The 21,242-nt window shown below is 43.7% G+C and overlaps 1 protein-coding gene across 1 annotated transcript in view; it reads left to right on the top strand.

Moving 5' to 3' along the window:
* The window catches only part of LOC142788282 (ras-specific guanine nucleotide-releasing factor 1-like), a 354,601-nt gene extending 333,863 nt beyond the window's left edge, over positions 1-20,738 (top strand). Inside the window, exons 24-31 of the mRNA XM_075884883.1 lie at positions 129-308; positions 1,649-1,746; positions 1,841-1,925; positions 2,960-3,157; positions 3,217-3,414; positions 3,976-4,044; positions 4,180-4,444; positions 11,411-20,738. Coding sequence (XP_075740998.1) covers positions 129-308; positions 1,649-1,746; positions 1,841-1,925; positions 2,960-3,157; positions 3,217-3,414; positions 3,976-4,044; positions 4,180-4,341 — 990 coding nt within the window. The 3' untranslated portion in view covers positions 4,342-4,444; positions 11,411-20,738. The remainder of the gene's footprint in view (positions 1-128; positions 309-1,648; positions 1,747-1,840; positions 1,926-2,959; positions 3,158-3,216; positions 3,415-3,975; positions 4,045-4,179; positions 4,445-11,410) is intronic.
* Positions 20,739-21,242: the final 504 nt, after the last annotated feature.

Genomic DNA, 21,242 nt, shown 5'->3' with positions numbered 1-21,242 from the left:
CGTGCCATTGTGTTTGAAGAAAAAAAACAAACAAAATTCTCTATAGCAACGCGCATTGTTCAAGAATTTTTATCTCTTGCTACAATATGATACAGTAAGACCAAACGATACAAACGTGTGTGCTGCAGGATTTCGAGAACGACCCAAAGCTGCTGCAGTTGACAACCGAGTTCCTGGAGGAGCTCGTTCACAACTCAAACCTCCTCCCAGCTGAACACAAGGCGGCCGCCCAGCTCTTGCACATGATCTCCAAGCAGGATCAGGACAAGACGAAAGTAGACCTCGACATCCTCTTGGCTCCTCATATGGTATGTCTCAATCCACGGCTCATAATGTCGTAATGCGTGAGGCACCATAATACACGCAGTGGCGAGATTTTCGAGACTATCCCCGTGGCACCGCAGTTCCCGTTTCAAATGTTGGAAACAATCATTTGGCAAGTCATGTTGGCAAAACGATAAGTTAGCATTTTACCCAAAAGATGACCCAAGAGGGCCACTAAGAACTTTTTTATTGCCATATACGGACATTCTCGGCTGGTTTTTTGCCGTCGCCACCGCCGTCACTCACCGAATATGTATGCGTGTCTATATATACGAAAACTCAAGAAAAAAAAAAAGCCGCCCGCGCTCAGCGCCCAACTCGTCACGATGCGCTGACGCACCCTTATCTCCCACGCGTCCTTTGTCCCGCGAATGGGGGGGAGGGGGTAGATACTTGTGCGCACGCGCTTATCCTTCGGCGGACAGAATCGTGTGCCTACTACTTTCCCCGGAACGATTGCGTTAGTTGCTGGGTCCACTTCGCTCGCTGCACAATGGTCACTTCGCTCGCTGTACAAGCCCACTTTGCAAAAAGAGCGCGCTTTTCGTTTACAGTGAAGTATAACAACTGAGACACTTGCTAGTTTGCACTCATCTGTACTTGTGATTACGTTCAGTGCCTCGTTTTTTCTTTAAACAGCGCGTTAAGTGCCGAGCGGTAAACGTTGTTAGTTCACTCTCGTCCTGTGCATGTTGTTTTCGTGCGTCATGTGTGCGTGAGCAGCGCGCTGCACGTTTCGATCTGCTTGTAATTCTCAGCGTTACATTCTAAGTTGTTGCTATCGCATTCATTGCTTTGTCCTTGCGGAAAAACTGTGATTTTTTTATCAGATAACGCACAAAACAAATGCTGGTGGTGATGCCTTCGTAAAATTTCCGCATCAAATGATGTGATGTCATATATTCTAACACCGTTCACTAAGGCTTCAGTAGTTTTTAGTCATCAAAAAATGAGGTACATTGACCTCACAGAGAGCCATAAATTTAACATAGCAATCTCCAAGAAAATTCACTCAGCCAATGACACAAGAATACGACAAATACATTTTGAAGTCGGCGAAGTTGCACGTAGAGATTTAGCCGCGATAGTAAAACCTTAACCATAACTACAATAAAACTACAATAGAACAATAAAACCTTAACCATAACTTTTCCTTTACTAGTAAATTAATGATTGTGAAATTAGAGTAAGAGTCTCAACCTATCTATTGTTTCACTTTTGTCTCCTTAAAGGGCAGACACTATTCAATATAGCGGTAATAATTGGCATTTCATTCAAATGGACATGGCGGAGATTGTTTACGTCCTTGCTACATTCACTGCAGACACCAAGTAAAGAGACAGTGGAGTCCTTGTCGGCACTTGAGATTGCCGAAGGCATGACCTACCTCGACCACAAGATATTCATCGCGATACGCAGCGAGTGAGTACCACACGCACCACTTCGCGACGGTGTTTTGAGTTTTGTTGCGCTATATTGTAGAGCCCGATTCCAAAATGATGTCTCTTGAACACAGGGAGTTCCTAGGTCAAGCCTGGATGAAGCCCGAGAAGGCAACCAAGGCTCCGCATATTCTTCTTATGACAAGACGGTTCAATGATGTGAGTTTTTTCTATGTGTACAGAGCGTTAGTTCATACGCGTCCTTTTGTCGCGGTTTTTCGAGTGACAGCTTCTGGCGTAGTCAAGATATCCTGATTTGATAAGCAATCAAATCTTGCATCCTCTTCCGAACAAGCATGCGCACGGGTACGTCCATGAATTCAGATACATTGGAGAACTTACCAAGTGGTTATTAGATGTATCCAATCATAAGATAATGGATCTGGCACCTAAAACCTCACGCTTTGTTTCTGCAAGATCCTCCTTTATTTATCGCAAGTTAGATTGAAAAATCATGAAAGTATACTGAAACGCCACAAAGCAAAATGCAAGGACCACTTATACAGTCAGCGTGTTTCAGAGATCACTAGGTCTGAGAACACTTAGAATTTTTCAGCTGTTTGTTACTGTATTCTGCCGAACCACGCATTATGCATGCTGGTAGCGTTTTTTAGAACAGGCTAGAAGTGTTAAATTTAAAGCTGTCTGTCAAAGCCGCAAGAATATTCGGCTTTTATTACTGTCTGTCTCATGGCCCATAAACTATTCAGGCTGACTTTTAGTGCTTTTCAACGCCACCAAGTTTGTAAGTGTCCTTGAATCACCGCCCTTAATTGCTAAGTCAATGCTAAATATTCAGGGGGTACGTGACACTATAATACTGGGTCCCGGGAATGCGCTTACGTCTAACTCTTACACGAATATTAACTATTCTCACATACGAGTTATCCATCGTGATGGCTAAGCATCTAGTGCGCCACTCACCTCGATGACACGGGTTCGTTTGCTGGTTATGGCAGGCTTGTTTCGACGGGGCCGAAGTGCAAGAACATGCGTACATAAGGCGCACGTTATTAATGAACGCCAGATGATCAAAATAAATCCTGTTACGGCGTGCCTGATAATCATATCATATTTTGGGCAAGTAGCATCCTAGGTTTTAATTTAGAACTATTAGCATCTTCTCGTTTCCGAATATCGTGCACAGAGATGCGCCGAACTGACAACCGTGTTTGTGCCCACTGTCGACGCAGGTGAGTCGTTTGGTGGTGTCGGAAATTATGCGCTGTCCGGAGATGTCCAAGCGAGTGACCATCATCGACAAGTGGTCCGCCGTCGCCGACATCTGCCGCTGCCTGCACAATTTCAACGGTGTGCTCCAAATCTGCGCGGCCTTCATGAACAGCTCGGTGTTCCGCCTCAAAAAAACCTGGGAGAAGGTCTCAAAGACGGTGAGCACACGCGCGCACCCGGGTCGCAGCTCCTCTCATCCAGCGTGTATTGTGTGCAGACGAAGCAGACGATCGACAAGCTGCAGGCACTGGTGTCGGCTGACGGGCGGTTCCGCAACATGCGCGACGCCCTTCACCGCTGCGACCCGCCCTGCATTCCGTACCTGGGCATGTACCTCACCGACCTCTCCTTCATCGAGGAGGGCACGCCAAACTTCACCGAGGAAGGACTGCTCAACTTCTCCAAGATGAGAATGGTACGCGATCCCCGAGGCCTCTTGCCTCGACCCCTTGTACATTTCATTGCGTATACGGTTGCGTATCGAACTATGTTTGCAAGACTCGCATAGCCTTAGTCGTAATGCTTAAACTGTCAGCAAACTCACCGTCGTTAGCCAGGAACTCGAATGAAATATGCACAGGGAACTGGTATACCAACGGATAATTTCATTGCAATGCCTCATTTCGCATATCTCTATACCATACTCCGAAAAATTCTTAAACAGGGTTGCGCACTGCAGTCGACATTTTGATAACTCTTCTTCAAGGCTGCAACTGCGATAACTGCGATAACTCTTCTTCTAGACTTTTCTTCAAGGCCGCAGTCGCGGCCTTGAAGAAGACAAGTGTGCTTCTCGACACGTCGGCTCCAACACGCACCCCATATTTACAAGATTTTGCCTGCAAGCTTCCATCTTTCTTCGACTCCAGCTTTTTTTTTGTTCTGGCATACTCGATATTTGTGTCCTGAACGTTTGAGCCCTACGCGAATACGTTTTGTTTCAAACTGAGTTCAACGTGAATGCGATTCTTTGCAGATTGCTCATGTGATCCGGGAGATTCGCCATTTCCAGCAAACTCCGTACAAGATTGAGATGATTCCTAAGGTAAGCTTGGGCACCGTGGGTCCTGTGCATACCCACGCACGCTCACACGGGAAAACTAGGCGACTCAAGAGAGACGAAGTTGTAGCTGGTGCTTGCAAGGGCACTTCGTGCTGAACTGGATATTGCCGGATGCAGGTGTTCAACTACCTGCTGGACCCGGCGCGGTTGATGCCCGACGAAGAGCTGTACCGGCTGAGCCTTTGTCTGGAGCCACGACTGTCCAGGCTCGGCACCAAGGTCACGGCGTCCCCGTTCACCCCGTCCTACGCCCCTACCACCACGCAGCAATCCTCGTGAGCACCCTCCCGCACCACACCCCTCCTACCACCTGGGACCCGCTGCCCACCCCAGAGCCACCGTGCACCGCACCCGAGCAGGACTGTTCCCGGCAGGCGCACCGGTAAGTCGGGCTCCACTGATAGATTGATTGAGGGTTGCATGGGCGGGGCTGTGTCCCTTTGATCCGGTCCCATAACTCATATTGAAGTTTAGAAAACTGCAAGATTGGCCATGTTGGGGCAACATGATTAAGAGTACGACATACTCGAGGTTACACAGGTTACACAGGTTACACAGGTTACTCAAGGTTACACAGAGCACTGTGCGCTGATATGCACTCTTAATCATAATGAAGCATACTGTATGCGGTGAAAGACCGAAGTTCTATCCTGCTTTGATTTTAGCCACCAATCAGATAACCCCCTCTTGGTCATTTTTACCAGCTGCTTGAGGTCAATTTTTCTCTCGTTATCTCTCGACCGAACGTGCTTAGAAAAGTTCAGCTTAATTGGCCTGGACTGTATGGTTACGCCCTTTACAGACGAACCAGTAGAAATACCCGGACAGAGACGGGAGAGAATGCTGATAAGTAGCGCCCCAAACATGATCGCAGGAGTCCAGTGCGCATAGAGCAGGTTTCTCGCACTCACTTCAGCTAGCGGACCACAGTCGCGAAATTTCCACAAGGCTGCAGGACAGTGAATATGAGAGAAGCGCGGGTAAGTAGGACGTGGAGAAGTTGAACAAATTGAACACACAGTTAATATATATATATATATATATATATATATATATATATATATATATATATATATATATATATATATATATATATATATATATATATATATATATATATATATATATATATATAGGTCGTTTTTTAGGTAGATTTGACGTCAGGTTTTGAGAAACATATTTATACAATGACTAAACTCTGGACTCCGATTCTTAAATATGGACTTTTCGCTCCACGTTGACGTTTGATTTCATAGTGACCACCCAGAATGCCTCCGCCATCAGAGCATATTGAGCATTAATCAGAGCATATTGAGCATTTAGGTGGAGCTCACCACAGGTAGTGGGGATACTGAGGGCCACATAGCGGTGGCATTCACAACCGGCCACCAAATACGGTTCGTGGCTGGTCGCCTGTGCGCTGACAGGAGACGCTTGCAGGACTGTGATCCTGCCCTGACGTGCTTGAAATGAAGCTGTATTCATGCTGCCGGCAGAAAAACGACACTTCTTATTAAGCTGTCAGAGAAACAAGCTGTTCTTTTATGATAGTATGCCATCCAAAGGCAGGCGCCTTGTAACAGCAGACGTCACATCCCGTTCGACAAATTTAAGTGCGTCCCTCGCTATAAATGCAACAGGACTAATAACGCCCCACCGTCATCACCTGTATGAGGCACTCGGCGTTGCGAATACTATATAGTAAGTGAACTAGAACGTTACAAAGTGTAGCCACATACACAAAGGACGCGGAAATGTGTGCTGTACATGCTGTACGCGATTATCTTACACACAATTCCTTCTTTGAAGGCACACTAGAATTTGCATATATGAACGACATGCGGTAACGCCAGTGCGAATCCCTGCACCCGGTGGGCATTTGCTCTTGCTGCTGTAAACGCAGTAAATAAACGGTCTCAGTTGGCCGCGACAGCGCAATAGCGACATGGCGTCGCGCTACTTAAGGTTAGGCGTTTGATCTCAGCCGCAGCAGCTGCCTTGCGATGGGTGAATACAAAGCATTAAATCCGGAAAGCCCCACATGGCACGCCTTTATAACCACTTGTAGTCATGGAAACTAAAGCTTCTCCCCCGTACCCAGGATTTCATTACTTTCAATGGCCTCCTACGATGTAAGCTTGTGTTAATTATACACGGTACTCAGCTTTCATTTTCATATTCAGCGCTTAACATAGCTGAACAGCCTTTGAATATTACATGTAGAAACAGGAATTTCTGTTTACATTTATAAGCGACCATGCAAGAATCTAAGCCGAGGAATTTCATGACGATGTCCAAACAAATTAGTTATCGCAGCACAACTTAAGAGTACACACAAATGAAAATAAATCGAACTTGCCAGAAAAGGCAACATCAATGGGTTCAAATAAAGGGCAGCTGTCATGCGCCACAAGTTCTCACGCCTACTAATAACGAACTGGCGAAACGCACCCTGGATGCCACCGATATTCACAGGTGCGCTTTGCGGCCACATGCCACGCGCAATGAAAATTTACGATGACAATACGTCACAGACACTACTGAGATCGGTTTGCCGGCCTGCATACAAGTAGCAAGGTCAACCTTGCAAGCAGCGCAGCTAAAGGAGGGACAAGAAGGGAAGACCACGTGGTCAGCACCGCGTTGCCGGTGGGCGTAGTAGGGCGTGCGTTACAGCGGCATACTCTCTCTGTTGGGAACGTGTGACAGCTCCGTTGGCGTTTGACCGAGAAATCTGCAATGCTTGTGAATGAAGCTGCATAAGTTGAATAAACGAGGGCAAAAAATGCAGCGGAAACTACGTATGAGTGTCGTACTATATGTATGTATTCGATGTGAACTAGGACCATTTCTAATATACGTCGTTTTTTTTTTGGGGGGGGGGGGAGGGAAGGTGTTAACGTTCCAAAATCACGATATGATTACCAGAGACGCCCTATATAGTGGAGGGCTCTGGAAATTTCGCCCACCTGGTGTTCTTTAACGTGCATTGACATCGCACAGAACACACGGGCCTCGGCCATTTCGCCTCCATCGAAATGCGACCGCCACGGCCGGGATCGAATCCGCGACCATCGGGCCAGCAGCCGAACATTCTAGCCACAGTGACACCGAGGCGGGCCAGTTGTACGTCTCGCTGCGTTTCGGTCTGCCGCGTCAACTCGAGGCGACGTTCCCTTGTCGTCCCTCTCTGCACCGTGATGACGACGCACTGCTTCAGCAGGGCACCCTTTCTAGCCTATTCTTTTGCTGCTGGCATGCGGCATGCATGCGTCCGATGTGCAGACGTCACCCGCTGTTATACAAGCCGTTGAAACTACACGTGTAAGCTAAGGAAAAAAAAAAGTACCGCCATATCCACGAAGTGAATGATGATGAGTGGGCGAAGCTCCGGAGGCAAACCTGGTAAACCATGAATCGTCCGTAAATTTTGCCCACTCGATTTTATTACAACTCTCCCCTAGCGTACGTCGCCGCACTATATCGAACGATTGCCTTCCACCGATGACACACGCCATATGTGGCATCATTCCTATTTTGTAACATCTCGCATCTTTCATCATCAACTACAAGTACCGCCGTCTAGTTTATAGCAGCTTGCATCTTTTCATCATCAGCTACAAGTACCGCCATCTAGTGAACACAGCAAGAACTAAACGAGAGGTGGCTACATACAGTGGACGCACAGCCCACGCCTTAAGCAGCTTCGCCCCTGAAAACATGGCGGATTTATCTTTCTGGAAATCACTATAACACGAAAGTGAAGCGTGTCTTCACAGAGGTAGTTGGGCTTTTATTGTACATCGTTTCGCCACAAGGACGAAGGAATGAATGCTACAACAACAAATTGCTAAGCCACGCGAAGAACGGCGACCAGTTCCAAACTTGCAGCGCACACCTAAAGCAGAAAGCACGCTCGAGATGAGCATGCACAGGACGAGCGCGGACTGGCAACTGTCACAGATAAAGCGCTATTCAAACAGACAAGCACGAACAACAGTCACAATTCCGACTTCATCGTGTGTGAGCAGCGTGCTCCTTTCGTAAACGCGGCCGCGAGCGAAATTGCCGCACGATGTCGCGCTACGGCCGCATGATCGCGTCTCTTGCCGGCCCAGGAAGACACCCGCAAAACTGTCGCTCCCCCTCTCGACTCGCAAGGTGCACAACCGTTCCCTAGCTGGCCCGTATATGTAGGCACTGAATCGCGCGTTCGGAATTCAGTTGGCTTTCGCTTGGGGTTAAAGGCAACGCTTCTCATTCGTTCAATAAATAAGAATAATAAAGACGAAATGACTAATAAGCATTCCCAAACTATACCCTCATCACTCTCGAGTTCCCCCGTGCGAAAATGCGGGTGGCATTTCTTTATTTTTCTTTATATATATATATATATATATATATATATATATATATATATATATTTGACGTATGAAGCGATGGTTCGTAGAGGCAGAGAACGAAGAAGTGAGAAGAATAGAATAAACATGGTGTATGAGCCAGACCACGTCACCCATTCATCATAGCGTCACACGAGTCGACAGGATGAAGACCTCGCCGCCGCTCATCAGCCACACATCATTCATGAAGCCACCGACAATACGCCTCAACTGGATATCAACCACAGAAGAGGTGACCTCAGGCGCAAGCAGTTACCGGCATCATGGCAGAACCATCGACCGACCTTCCCATCCCCAAGTACACTGGAGCAGCGGACGATGGACCTGTACAGGACTGGTTTGACCTGTTCGATCTCCACGCTACCACTGCATCATGGTCGAAACAGGAGATGGTCGCCAACTTTACCGACTACGTCTCCGGTGAGGCCTTCAAATTCTACCTCACCCACATATTTCAAAATGACGAGTCATGGGAAAAGATAAAACAAGAGATGATCGTTTGGTTTAAAGAATACAATGACGACTACGACAAAGGCTTGCTTGTGACCCACCATTCACAGACAACCGCACTCGGTCGTCACAGTCAAAAGCAGCCTTCACGCATTGACCAACCTCCCGCTTTTCCGTCACGTGGATCTTTGGTCGCCCACAATGCCCACCTCGATCGCGTCTCACGCGTTCACTATGGTCGAAATAGAGCGGAGAAGCTCCAAGCATACTCAGTCAAGCCCGTCACCTACAGTTCAGTTTCATGCGCCAGAAGGGCTCGCATCGTTCGAAGCACAGAAAGACAGTCATTCCCACTTAAAATCTGACCAAACCGATCCTTTCGCAGTGTCGCCATCGAATTCACAGCCACCTGAGAGCCCAACCCACACAGGAGGCTCGGAAGGATCAACTCTCAAGCACTGCCCTGTGCCAGAAACATTCATCAAGAATGGCGTTGTAAGAGCCTCAGCAGAATTTTCTGCTAATTCTGGCGCACTGTCTTCATTGCCTGACACAAATCGCGGCACCCTAACAAGTATCAACTATTTGCTGGTCACGTCAACCTACAAAGAAAAGCGGGCTCATGGTTCAAAAGGAAGTCCACCTCGTCAGACAATGCAACATCAGCAATGCCAACAAAAGCAACATGAGGGATCCCAACAGATAAAACGCCCACACCAACATCGTCAACGAACAACTAAAACTACATCGCAAGGATACTTGTGGCTTAAAGAGTGTCGTGATCAACATACACTAAAGAAAAGACTGATTCCGCATCTGAGCTATCTTCGCAGAAAGAAAAGCCAAGGAACTTTTTCGCACCAGCGTTCAAGATTGCGCCTTCAGTCTGAACATCTGCGTCACCACCATAGTAAACTCCCCAAAAGCAACAAAAACACCCCTTGTACTCGGCAGGAACACAGGCAGCCCCGAATTAACCTCGATCAAAGCGCACGCAAGCTGCCTGCACAGCCTGTGTATAACCCATGACGAGGAATTCGATGCCTACAACATCGGAACTGTCGATTCTGCAAGATGTTCGAGCCTCGTTCGTTCTTCACAAGAATGCCAGCTGTGATTACTTCTATCCCCACGTCCAAAGCATTTTTGTCTTATCCAGGACGCAACCACCAGCCCCGCCCACCAGAACTCCTGCGTTAACCGGACTGCTGCACTCTCCCCTGAAGTCTTTGAAAGTTTAAGGAACTCCCCTGGAGCAAAGAACCAATTGTGAATTTTGACATTTGTGACTTTTTAACCTCTCCTTGTGTACTTTTTCTTGTTCGCAATCCATGCCGTCTTTCAGGGGGAGGGGGAATCGTGTGACGTATGAAGCGATGGTTGGTAGAGACAGAGAACGAAGAAGTGAGAATAGAATAAACATGGTGTATGAGCCAGGCCACGTCACCCATTCATCATAGCGTCATATATATATATATATATATATATATATATATATATATATATATATATATATATATATATATATATATATATATATATATATATATATATATATATATATATATATATATACAGAGAGAGAGAATGTGTGTGTGTAAAGAGAGTGTACTCGGTTCCCGTGGTAGAACAATAATATAAAGTAGATGACGGGCAGAGGAAGAGCAAGCGGGCACCCATCTTCCCGGGAAATATAAACACTCTCCGCCTATGCCCTGCCCCCTTTTCATCCCTCCTAGGAAGGGACCTCAACAGACCATATTTAGGGTGCATGCCACGTCTATGGAAACGAGTGTGTGTCGCTGAGGTGAGCAATCCTCCATGTCGGCTTTAAATGCTTCCTAGAGGATGTTTTTTTTTTTTGTAATGACACGAAATTCAGTGAAGTTTTAGTAAAATGTGTTCTTACATGCACTTTTTACCGCAAGTACAAAGCATTGACATGGTTCAGATATACATATACTACAAGTGGAAGTGCGTAGCCGAAAGCAAAAATACGAAGCCAGTCTAGTGTGTCATAAAAACGTACGTATTTGAATTCCTTCGTGAAGGATGTTTCTGTTGGCTGCAGAGCTTCAGCATTCGTTGTTGTCAGTCTTACTCTCAAGAGACTAAGCAGTTCAATGCGGAATATGAAGTTGGAGGGTAAAAGGTAACGTCCTGTCCTTTGTCACATCAAGATAATATACCAGACTATAAGTTTCTAAAATGTTCATGTAAGAGTAATGGTTTCCTTCCCTGCAATAAAGAAAAAGAAAGTAGGTGCGCAGTGGCAAAAGTAGTTGAATGTGTCCAGTGGAAAGCCCAGTGGTAGACACCCAGCTTGGGAGTGCGGGGGCCCCAATTCAAGCCCAGCCAGGCCAAGAAGTTTGATTCACTTAATTCTTTCTGGCAGTGATCATCTTACGTGACAGAGGCAGTGACAGCCTTTTCGTTAAGACTGCAGGGAAATGATCATGCATTTAGGAGAACCAGCGACTCTGTGTTTTTCATTTCAGCAGCACAAGTGAGACTACCCACAGGGTCTTGTCAGTGGAGCCCAGCAGACTTCGCGCACAGCCCGAAACTGCACCAGTCAAGTTCCACGTGCCTCCTTCCAGAAGCAAGCCTGACACTGCCCTATCCCCGGAGAGAGATGCAATCCAAGAGGTTCAGTCACCCACATGAAGCACTGTGACCAGCCTGGACACGAGGGTCCAGAACGTGTAACTATAATGCACATATCCACAGCACCTTATCCCTCTAACTGGCAACAGCTGTTGTGCAAGAGCTCCATTTGTTGCGCCTCGGTGCACAATGTGACTACGTTCCTCTTGCATGCTGTATTGTACATTGTCAACCAACTCTTCATGCTCCACAGCATGGAACTAATGGAAGTGACCAAGGTCAATAGCAACAAAGACTAGCCGCCTCTAGGCTAAGAGCATGTATTCAAAGCTTGGCTCATATTTACAATGCTGTGCTGGCTCAGCCAAAGTAGCACGCACGATAGGTCCAAAATTTATGCATTAATTTGCCATCAAAAGGTATTGTTCAATAGAGCTGTTGTCTCTAGCAAGTCTCGAACACTACAGAAATGTTGCTCAGCTCATGTGGCTGTCATTCGATTAGACTTGGGTGCCTCAGTATTTCAAGCGAATGTCAAAAGCCTGCTTTTTATCATTTTTGTGCGAGAGGCCACACATAGAGTGCACCTAGCATTAAGCATCGAAATAAAAACGGTTTCTGAAGTCAAAATGCTAGCTAACTCAGGATATCCTGACAAAAAAAGAAATTAATGTCTCAGTTTCTGAATATGTACTGCTAGCCTTATTCTCTTTAGAATTGTGAGCTTTCACAGCAGTAGTGCCTAGTAATAAATACCACAGCCAGAGGCTGCACCTAGACATGCAAATATTCCAACCAGTGGTCAATGATCACTCAAGCCTAGGTGTAATAAACCAAGAACTAACTAGGCAGCATTGTAGGCACTCCCCAGAGCACGAAGTGCTGGCTAGCAGTCATTTGCTAAATACTACTGTTAACTTCTTCCAGCCTCTTTGTCCCTCCTACCACCTGCGGAGTTGAGCAAGCATGTTTAGAACTACCCTAGCAAAATAAAATGTCTTGCAATGCATCCTAACAACTGAGAAATAGTCTCACCACAACGAAAAGACATCACAGATCATGTGCATACTTAAAGATACAAATTTTCTAAATTTCGGCAATGGTACCACTGAGAAAAAATATTAAATGAGATAAGTATGGCAGATCGCAATGAGGAGTAAACAATGTGTATTAAGACGGAGTTGTGGATTTCAGGTAATGCTTATTGGTTAGCTACCATGCACCTAAGGTATGTCGCGTAAAAAGATAGAAAGGAACGATGATGAGGTATCATAATCTGAATGACAATGCAACAGTAACATTGTCAATGTATATTATACAACCAGGATGACCCCAGGAACTTTAGCTCTGCCATATGAACTGCGATGTGCCATTGTGCCAAGAGAAAAGTTAGCTGCAGAGCGCCTGGTAAGCTGGGCATCGGCCTGTTATGAAAACGAAGTTCTAAACCAGCGTTTTCAAAATGGCACACTAGAGAACTTTCCAGAATATCAACTTTTATCAAGATGAAACGATGCATGTTAGACAAGAATAAAACGGTTGCTCATGTATTTCCAAGAACAATATTCCTAGGTTCATGCGATTTGGTAGCTCCTGGCAGCGCCAAGGTTGAGTGCTTATTTAGGAAGTTGCTTAAAGGAGAGCCAATTTAGAAACTTTTTAAACTTGCATAAATTTCACTTACTGATGCAAGGATTCTGCAATCATAATCAGCTTACATGCAAAAATATGAAAGCATTAAACCGCATAATAATATTATACGTAAACTGCGATTTTGGTGTTGAGGTCAAAATGGTACATTTATTCATTTATTTCTTAGTGAATTATAATACTTTCTTTTTACTACAGACAATGAACAAGTTCTGATATAATGATCATAAATTTTTGCTTCAATTTAGTGAAATACAGTGTTCTTCAATCCTATGAAATCTAGATAAGAGGATCATTAACATAAAAAGAAATGATTTCTTAATGTATGGTGCATTTTATGTGAAACAAACCAAACAAAGGTTGGAAGAACCTTAGGAGAGGTCACACATTATGAAAAATTCACATTTGCAAGCATTTTGATGGCAAGCTTGTAATACAGGGGCACAGAGGTTTATTTTATGTGTCTATGACTACTTTCCCTTGGAAATGCACGTCTCCAGAAATCTCTGGAGAGTCGAGTGCACACAAAAAAAAAACACACACACAAGGCAAGGAATAGACAAATTTCCAGCACAGCAAGCCCACAAGTGCACACATAGCAAATGACACATTCTGATTCACTATAAACAGTTCATGCAAAATGTTCTTGAAGAGAAACCTCAAAGGTTGTGAATATCTTATGTCGAAGATGCAAAAAAAAAGAGAGAGAGAAAGTTTAGGCTTGTTAGATGTTGCGCCTCTTAGAAAAAAAAAATCTGGCTGTGCTTGGCCAAAGAGAAACAATATTAGGAATAGAATATTTCAGCATTTGATCAGCTTGCAGATATTATGCACCTTATTGCTCCCAAATGCAGTATCTATATCTAATCAAGCAGCAACATAACTAATGTCAATAAAATTGAACATAGGCATAGCCAAAAAGAAGGGGGTGAAGTCAACTTCTGAAAATTTTCATTTGCATGAGTACATATATGCATGCCTGTACAAACACACACACACATATACATAGGAAGGGGTTGGACTAACGTCCTTACCCCAACATGACATCCTTGCTACGAGTAGGTGAGAAGACTCCAAGCTATGACCGCTTATATTTGTAAGAAAATCAAATATGCTGCCACCTGTCCTCAAATATGGATGATTGTGATGACACAATTAACTTTCTTCCACATTTGAAAGTAGCAGCGTCTGCAAGCTTTGGGGCATTTAACACATCATGATTTTTTATGTGCTTTGGAGTCGTACAAATGTGACACCAGTTGAGCGGCTCCCTACAGTCAAAAGGATAACAACGCAGCACTATATTACAAGCTCTCGAACAGGTACTGCCTCTTTGCACGCGAAATTCCACAATTGTAGTTAACCTAGTCAAATGTCGTCCAAACACAAGTGATCAAACACGTCGAAACCTTTTAATGCACTGCACAGGGTGTCAGTATTCAATGGCATGAATTCACAGCATAATCCCGGCACAACTCTGCTGCTTTTAAATCTAGTCCATAGACCAGCCCCTTGAGGATGTTACCAAAAAAAGTAAGGGCTCCTTTACAATCAAATCAGTCTTTGTGCGGAGAGATGCAGCTACAAGAAGAGACAAAGTCACTGGCCTTTTCAGCCGCTTTCGTCTTGTTGCCCACAATATTTTTAAACATGCAAGAAGCCCCATACTAATATGATCCCGCATGCCCTAGAAACAAAGCAGTCAGCTTTACAATGATTAGAGGGCTTTAATGCCTGCATTTATTGAGGGCCACACAGGCATGAATTACATTCTAGGCAACCTGGATGAAGTATACACACAAATGCATATTACTACATATAAACCTGTTGTTTGTTGACACATCTTGCAAAGTATATGTGCATGTTGGCATGCTTTAGCGAAGCAGTGAACCCTAGTTTTACCCTTGCTCGACAGCACCACTACTCAAACTAAGCTCGCGATTCCACGGGCAATGGCATTGTTTCCAACAAAGAAAGTTAGCACAGTACGTGTGCAGCCATAGGTGTGTTTCCCAGCAGCCTCCTCCAATGACATTATTCTTTCCGTGCACTGCGAGATATATCTAGTGTTGACTGTTAATCACACAAGACTACATTCAGCCGCAACAGGATAACTTTTGGGGCCCCTGCATGCGATGAAGGATCGAGTTTTGCTTTGGCGAGGAAGCCAGGAAAAAGCTAGGGAGGCCATTTGCAGCAAGGTCCACAGTAGAAAAAAAGAGCTTTGCACTACACTGTGTCCTGCATGTGTGGTGCTCTATTTTCTTTTCTTTCTGGGCCATGGCTCGACCTCTCTCAGCAGCATATAAAAAGAAGAGAAAGAAAAAAGGCTACCACTAATACAAACACACACACACACACATATTTTCACACTTTCACAACGATAGGGCATAAATCAAAGTGGTGTAGGCGTCCATGCAGAGTTGCTGCAGCGCCGCAAGCTCGCAGCCGAAATGGCTATTGGTGCAACTCAAGGAGCTGCTGAAGCGCTAAAGGCTACGATTTCACCGGGTTACTCCGAGCCCTAGATGCTCGAGCCTTCTACTGCAGAGATAGGAACGGAAGTTAATTCAAAACTGTGTCCGCATGAAAACGGGATAGGTACTAAGCTGTATGACCCGGTACGAATGCCACTCGTGACAAGAAAGTTCCATGAAAACTGTTCTCCCTGGTATCATGTTCAGTAAAACAATCTATCATGTTCAGTAAAACAATCTATCATGTTCTACTATCAACAAACTATCAATACTATCATGTTCAGTAAAACAATCTGCAAACACATTTCAGAAGGCATCTTGGGGGGCACTGTTGTTTGTCAACAAGGTCTAATCGGGGAAATGTTGAATCTGTTTTCTAAGACTGGGTCATGCCACTTGGCACCCGTGCTGTTTCCGGTCATTCGGATTTTTGTGCGGATGCAACAGCGATGATCTGGTTACTGTTGATGGCAAACTGTTGCCGTGGCGTTAAGGCTCTGCTACATGTACATACTCCGCAGTACTGTTATCCCCTGTTACAGTTTTCTCCTTTTTTTTTTAAGCTTCTGAATATGATCAGAAGCATGACGCGAGATTCTCTCACCTGCGAGCAGCGACTGTCCAATTTCCCAACATTTGTGGAAATGCAATTTTGTGGTATGAATGTGACATTGCCTGTTGCTGTATATCTGTGGCATCCCTGTAAATATAGAAAACTCGCACAACTCACCATCCCCTTTTTTTCTTTGGCATTGCTCAACCACGACACGAGAGTTCTCAAAAAACACATCATTGAAACTTGGATTGGGTTCCGCGCCACCACCGTGGAAGATGGTGCCTTCTGAACAGCAATGAGATGTTATGCAGATTACCGAAGTATAGTTCTAGCACACGTTAACTGTGAAAAACATATCGAAACAAAGCTCTTTGACGAGCGTTGTTGGGTTCCTCGTATTTGCCATTGCTCATTCGGAATATTTTCTTCATGTTACAAATGTTGCCGCTGGTGACATGCCAGCGTCTGGTTCCATACAATGTACCATTCGCTACGGCTGTCATATCAGCAGAGTGTTAAAGTTATACAGTTGTTGAGATAAAATTACTTGACGTTGTTACCCAGATGTGCAAAGGACGATATAACGATATATAACTCCATGAGAATTGCAACTCCACTGGGTCTACAATACACAAGTTGACGCAAGCACATTCAGAAACGACCAGTTGTTTAACTAACACTTCTGCTAACGAAAAAAAAGCAAGTGAGATAGAATATACTTGTTCGTTCTCCACTCACTCTTGGAAAGCCTACTGAAATAGAAACCATAATCGAAGCACTTGCGAGAGGAAAAAAAACTAATATCTAATTATTATTCCACCCAATCTAGTTTAAGGCCAGCTACTATCTCCCATTGGATGATGGGTTATAGATATGCAGTCTATTATGCCTTTGAAGCAATGTTAACAAAGCTGAATAGCTTGTATAATTGTCTACCCTTAAACAGCATCAAGCCTCAAACCTGGCATTTAGCATACACAATGTGAAGACTATTTCCCTTAGCATGAAATCAACAGTCAGAGAATCTTTCATTGACATCACTAGGCCGCAGAGTGTGGGTGCAAAGAGGCTTACGAAATAGAGCCAAAAGTGTTGCTACAAGATCACGTTTTTCAGATGAGCCATAGGCAGCAGCGAGTGCTACCCTACTTCAGATGTCTATGGTAAGAAGCCACCATGGCTCAGAATGTTCTGCGTCAAGCATAATTTCCAGCAAATGGTAATGTCTTTTTCTTTCAGTTTTTAGGGTATAAAGAACCTTATTTTTTGAAGCTTTTTGTGATGTATTCACTCGTATTTGAAGTGTAATATTTCACACATTCTTTTTAAAATTATATGGCTGAAACTCTTACTACAGTTCACTATTAAATTCAAGTAAAGAATTAAATATGTGCATTTTATAGGTTGTCTCACTTGTTTAAGAGTGACAAAAGTTATTATAATATATAAAGCACATTCACATTGTTTTTAAGCATAACTAATTATAGGTTCACTTCCTAAAAGGAATGCAAAAGAAATCATCTGAACATTTAACATCAATACCTGAATCAAGTAGTATTTTCCCGGGGACAAAATCTTAGAAAGAGTTTGTATAATAAACTTAGCTGCAAGCAAAGAATTCCTATTCATCAGTAATAACCTGTAACCACCAATAAAAAATATTTTAGGTTCTACTTTGTAGCTTACGCACCCCAAGTAAAAAAATTCAAGATATAAATGTCATGACAACATATACAGTCTTCATCGTAAGCTTGCAAACTTTGCACAGATGCGGGTAATCTCATAGCGTTTACCACGTGCTTCTGAACAGTCTGATAGTTTTTCATTGAGAAACATACTACTATATACTTTGTTGCAGGGAAGATTAGCTAAGACAGAAAACATAATAGTACCAAGCTACTCAACACTTCTGCACAGCGCAAAATTTTTAAACCAGCAGCATCATCTTTTCATATATTTCTACGATTTGAGTCACTGCTTATGCAGCTTCGAGCAATTGACACTTTCTTGACTATTCAGTGGCGACAACTGTGTCTTCAGAAACAAAACACGTATAAATGTGCGTTTCTTTAGAAGAGTGCGTGGGACCCCAATTGGCTAAGCTTGATTTCTAGTAGCCCTATTATAAAAAGCTGAGACGAATGCAACTGAAAGGTCTGTAGATATCAGCATATGCTGTAAGCAGAGCTTTTTGGAACACTAAGTTATATTGGTAGTGCTTTCTGCGCGATTCCAAGAAGGCACAATGGGGGCCTCGACTCGCGACTAATCGTGCAAGCTGAATGTGACATCAGCTGCGCGCAACGCGACAAAAACATAAAAGACGCGCATAGTTATTCATGACCCTGCGCTTATTCTTTGCAACATTTCGCTGGCAGTCTTTAAAGAACAAAGGAAAGCTGCTCCAGCATAATTAACTTTATGTAGAACATTCTTATTGAACGTTCCAGCCCGACAAATATTCAGCATTAGAAAGATCACCAAGAGCCCATCACTCATTGCTAGCTACCTATAAGCTCATGCAGTTTGACCCAAAGGTTGGTTGAATAAAATTCAGGCTTTCAACCACCTGAAGGTAAACCACCTACACCATTCCTCACAAGTCAATGCAAATTATAAGCAGCAACCCACTGTATGCCTTTATCATTAAACTCAAGTAGTCACTTATCCACGGAAACATACTAATTTGGTTTGTGTACCATTCCATGTTCCTAAGAAGGCATATCAGAAGGAGCACCACCAGTTGAACCAAGCTTTGATCATTCGCATGCGGTTCATTGGTATTTGCAATAGCCATAAACAAAAATGCATATGCCGCGTCAAAACAGAAAAAAAATAAAACCAACCATACATATTACATATCCCCCTTTCCCTTTTACACCTGAGCCTAAGAAACTAGTGTACTAGAGGTAATGCCAAAATGCAGCATTTTAGTTTAAAAAAAAATAAAACAAAGGACGTCATGGTTTTGTACGCCTGCTTGTGGAACGCCACCTCATTCATCCTTGTGTGACCGCTGCGATACTCATGTAGCTAGGACGCTTCGAAAAAGCTCACAACCTAACAGGCCTGTTGGCCGATAGCTTTAGACGCTTCCTGCAAGCTGATGGTGAGCTTGGGAGAGGGATCTCTTAGCCAACATTTTTCTCCTTCAAGGCTCCAAGAAAGAGGAGAAAAGAAACGCGAGTGGACAGAGAAGGCACCACACGAAAGCACTACATACACGCAGACACGTGTACACAAGCGAGCTGCAGTGTAACATAAAATGTAGACAGACTACAACTAACGAAAGCGATCAAGCAGCAGATGCTTTTTTTTTCCTTCTCCTCGCCACACTTTTGATGGTCTCCTCTTCCTCATCAAGGCGTGCCCCTTTTCCAATAACATGTTTCCTGGTGAGAAACAAAACACTGTCGCATTTCTCGTCACCCTCTTTTTTGAGTGCATTGTCAGCAACTGTATTCACTGTCAACTGGTGGTTGAAAGCCCCTCTGCATCTCAGAGTGTATATTTATCCATTTTTTATGTTTATCTTTACATTTATCTCGCTCATGAAATGACCTTTCACAACACTTACATTGTCTGTACCTACAGCATTGCCATCCATGACCTCTTATTTCTTTTGTTCATATTTGATGTCTGGTTCTAGCACAGTTTTTTATACTTAAGTGCATTTCCAGGTGATTTTGTGACATCAGCGTGGCCCCATGTCTTTTTGCCCCGCATTCTGTCTTTCACTTGTAATAATGAAAGAAAAAAATGTTCCCCGTCTCTAAAGTGTGTTGTTGACATTACAGCATGCCCACCTCAGTACAAAACCTACTTACTCTCCCTTCCATCATAATAGGGCCTGCACATTTTAAGCTTGTTAACTTTGAGCTAACGCCATTTAAAAGAAAAAAGTGAACTTGTTACAATGAATACTGATTAGACTAAAAATTGTATATCTAATAAGATAGCAGGTTTCAAATTTTATTATACAAACATAAAAACAGCAGCAGCAACTTCTATGCTGCTTTATTGCATTTCTCCTAGCAAGAGCCTTGTTTTTTTTTTCACACACACAAAAAGAATCGCTTAATGTTTAATTCTAGTAGCAGTATGCGTATGCCAACAAATTTTTAAACCATTATAGCTATCACGTGCAATAGTGTCTAAATTGAATTGTAACAAACAATTCATCACACCTCCACTTCAGTATCAGTGCACCTGCTTGAACAAGCTGATATATCATAAACAATCTCCTGTACATTTCATGCAACTTGTCCTTAAAAAAAAAACATTTGCTTGCCCAAGTTTTGTTGTTGTCCCGTGACAATCACACCAGTAATAGTCAAAATACTGTTCCATGTTTTTTTTTCTCTTGATTGCTTGTCTTTGTGTTTACTAATGGGAGTAAATAAGCTTACTCGAGTTCTGAAGGGAAAATGCATAACGAAATGCACACTGTCCATTGTATTCTCCTCCTCTTTCCACGACTGTACATTCCGCCGTCAAGTCACGCCTTGAAAAGTAAAACTACTTTACTTCAGCTGACACTTGTGCCTCTTTTCTCTGTAAAGTCCCGCAAGTGGGCACATGGTGCCATCGCTCGCATACGATGTCTACCCGACGATGGCAAGTAAATAGAATGTGAACATTTTTCTGTATTTTAGCAAAAGCATACAATTTCACTATTAGTTGATTACAACCAGAGAAAAAAGCCAGCTTCACCCTCAGCCTTTGCATCCCTCGCATAGAATTTGCATAAAAGCTCTATCAAATAGTGCTTGCTCATTTTCTAGCCATCAAGCACTTTTCAAGTGTTTCACACAGTTGACTTTCTCATACGGACACATCTTTATGTGACTGATTTATGAGTCATAGTGTAGACTCATAAATGTCTCCAAGGATTTCAAAATCATCACTCAGCTAAATGTAATGATTTAAGTAGAATCAATTAACCTTTTACTCTTAATAAGCAACGTCTACATTGGCCGAGAAAAACTATTAACAGTTCGAGCACAAGCCAAATAGCCCGATTGTCTTTCACAGGTGAAG

The sequence above is a fragment of the Rhipicephalus microplus genome, unplaced genomic scaffold (genome assembly GCF_043290135.1).
Source record: "Rhipicephalus microplus isolate Deutch F79 unplaced genomic scaffold, USDA_Rmic scaffold_52, whole genome shotgun sequence".
NCBI lineage: Eukaryota > Metazoa > Arthropoda > Arachnida > Ixodida > Ixodidae > Rhipicephalus > Rhipicephalus microplus.
This window is presented reverse-complemented; position numbering and strand designations above follow the sequence as displayed.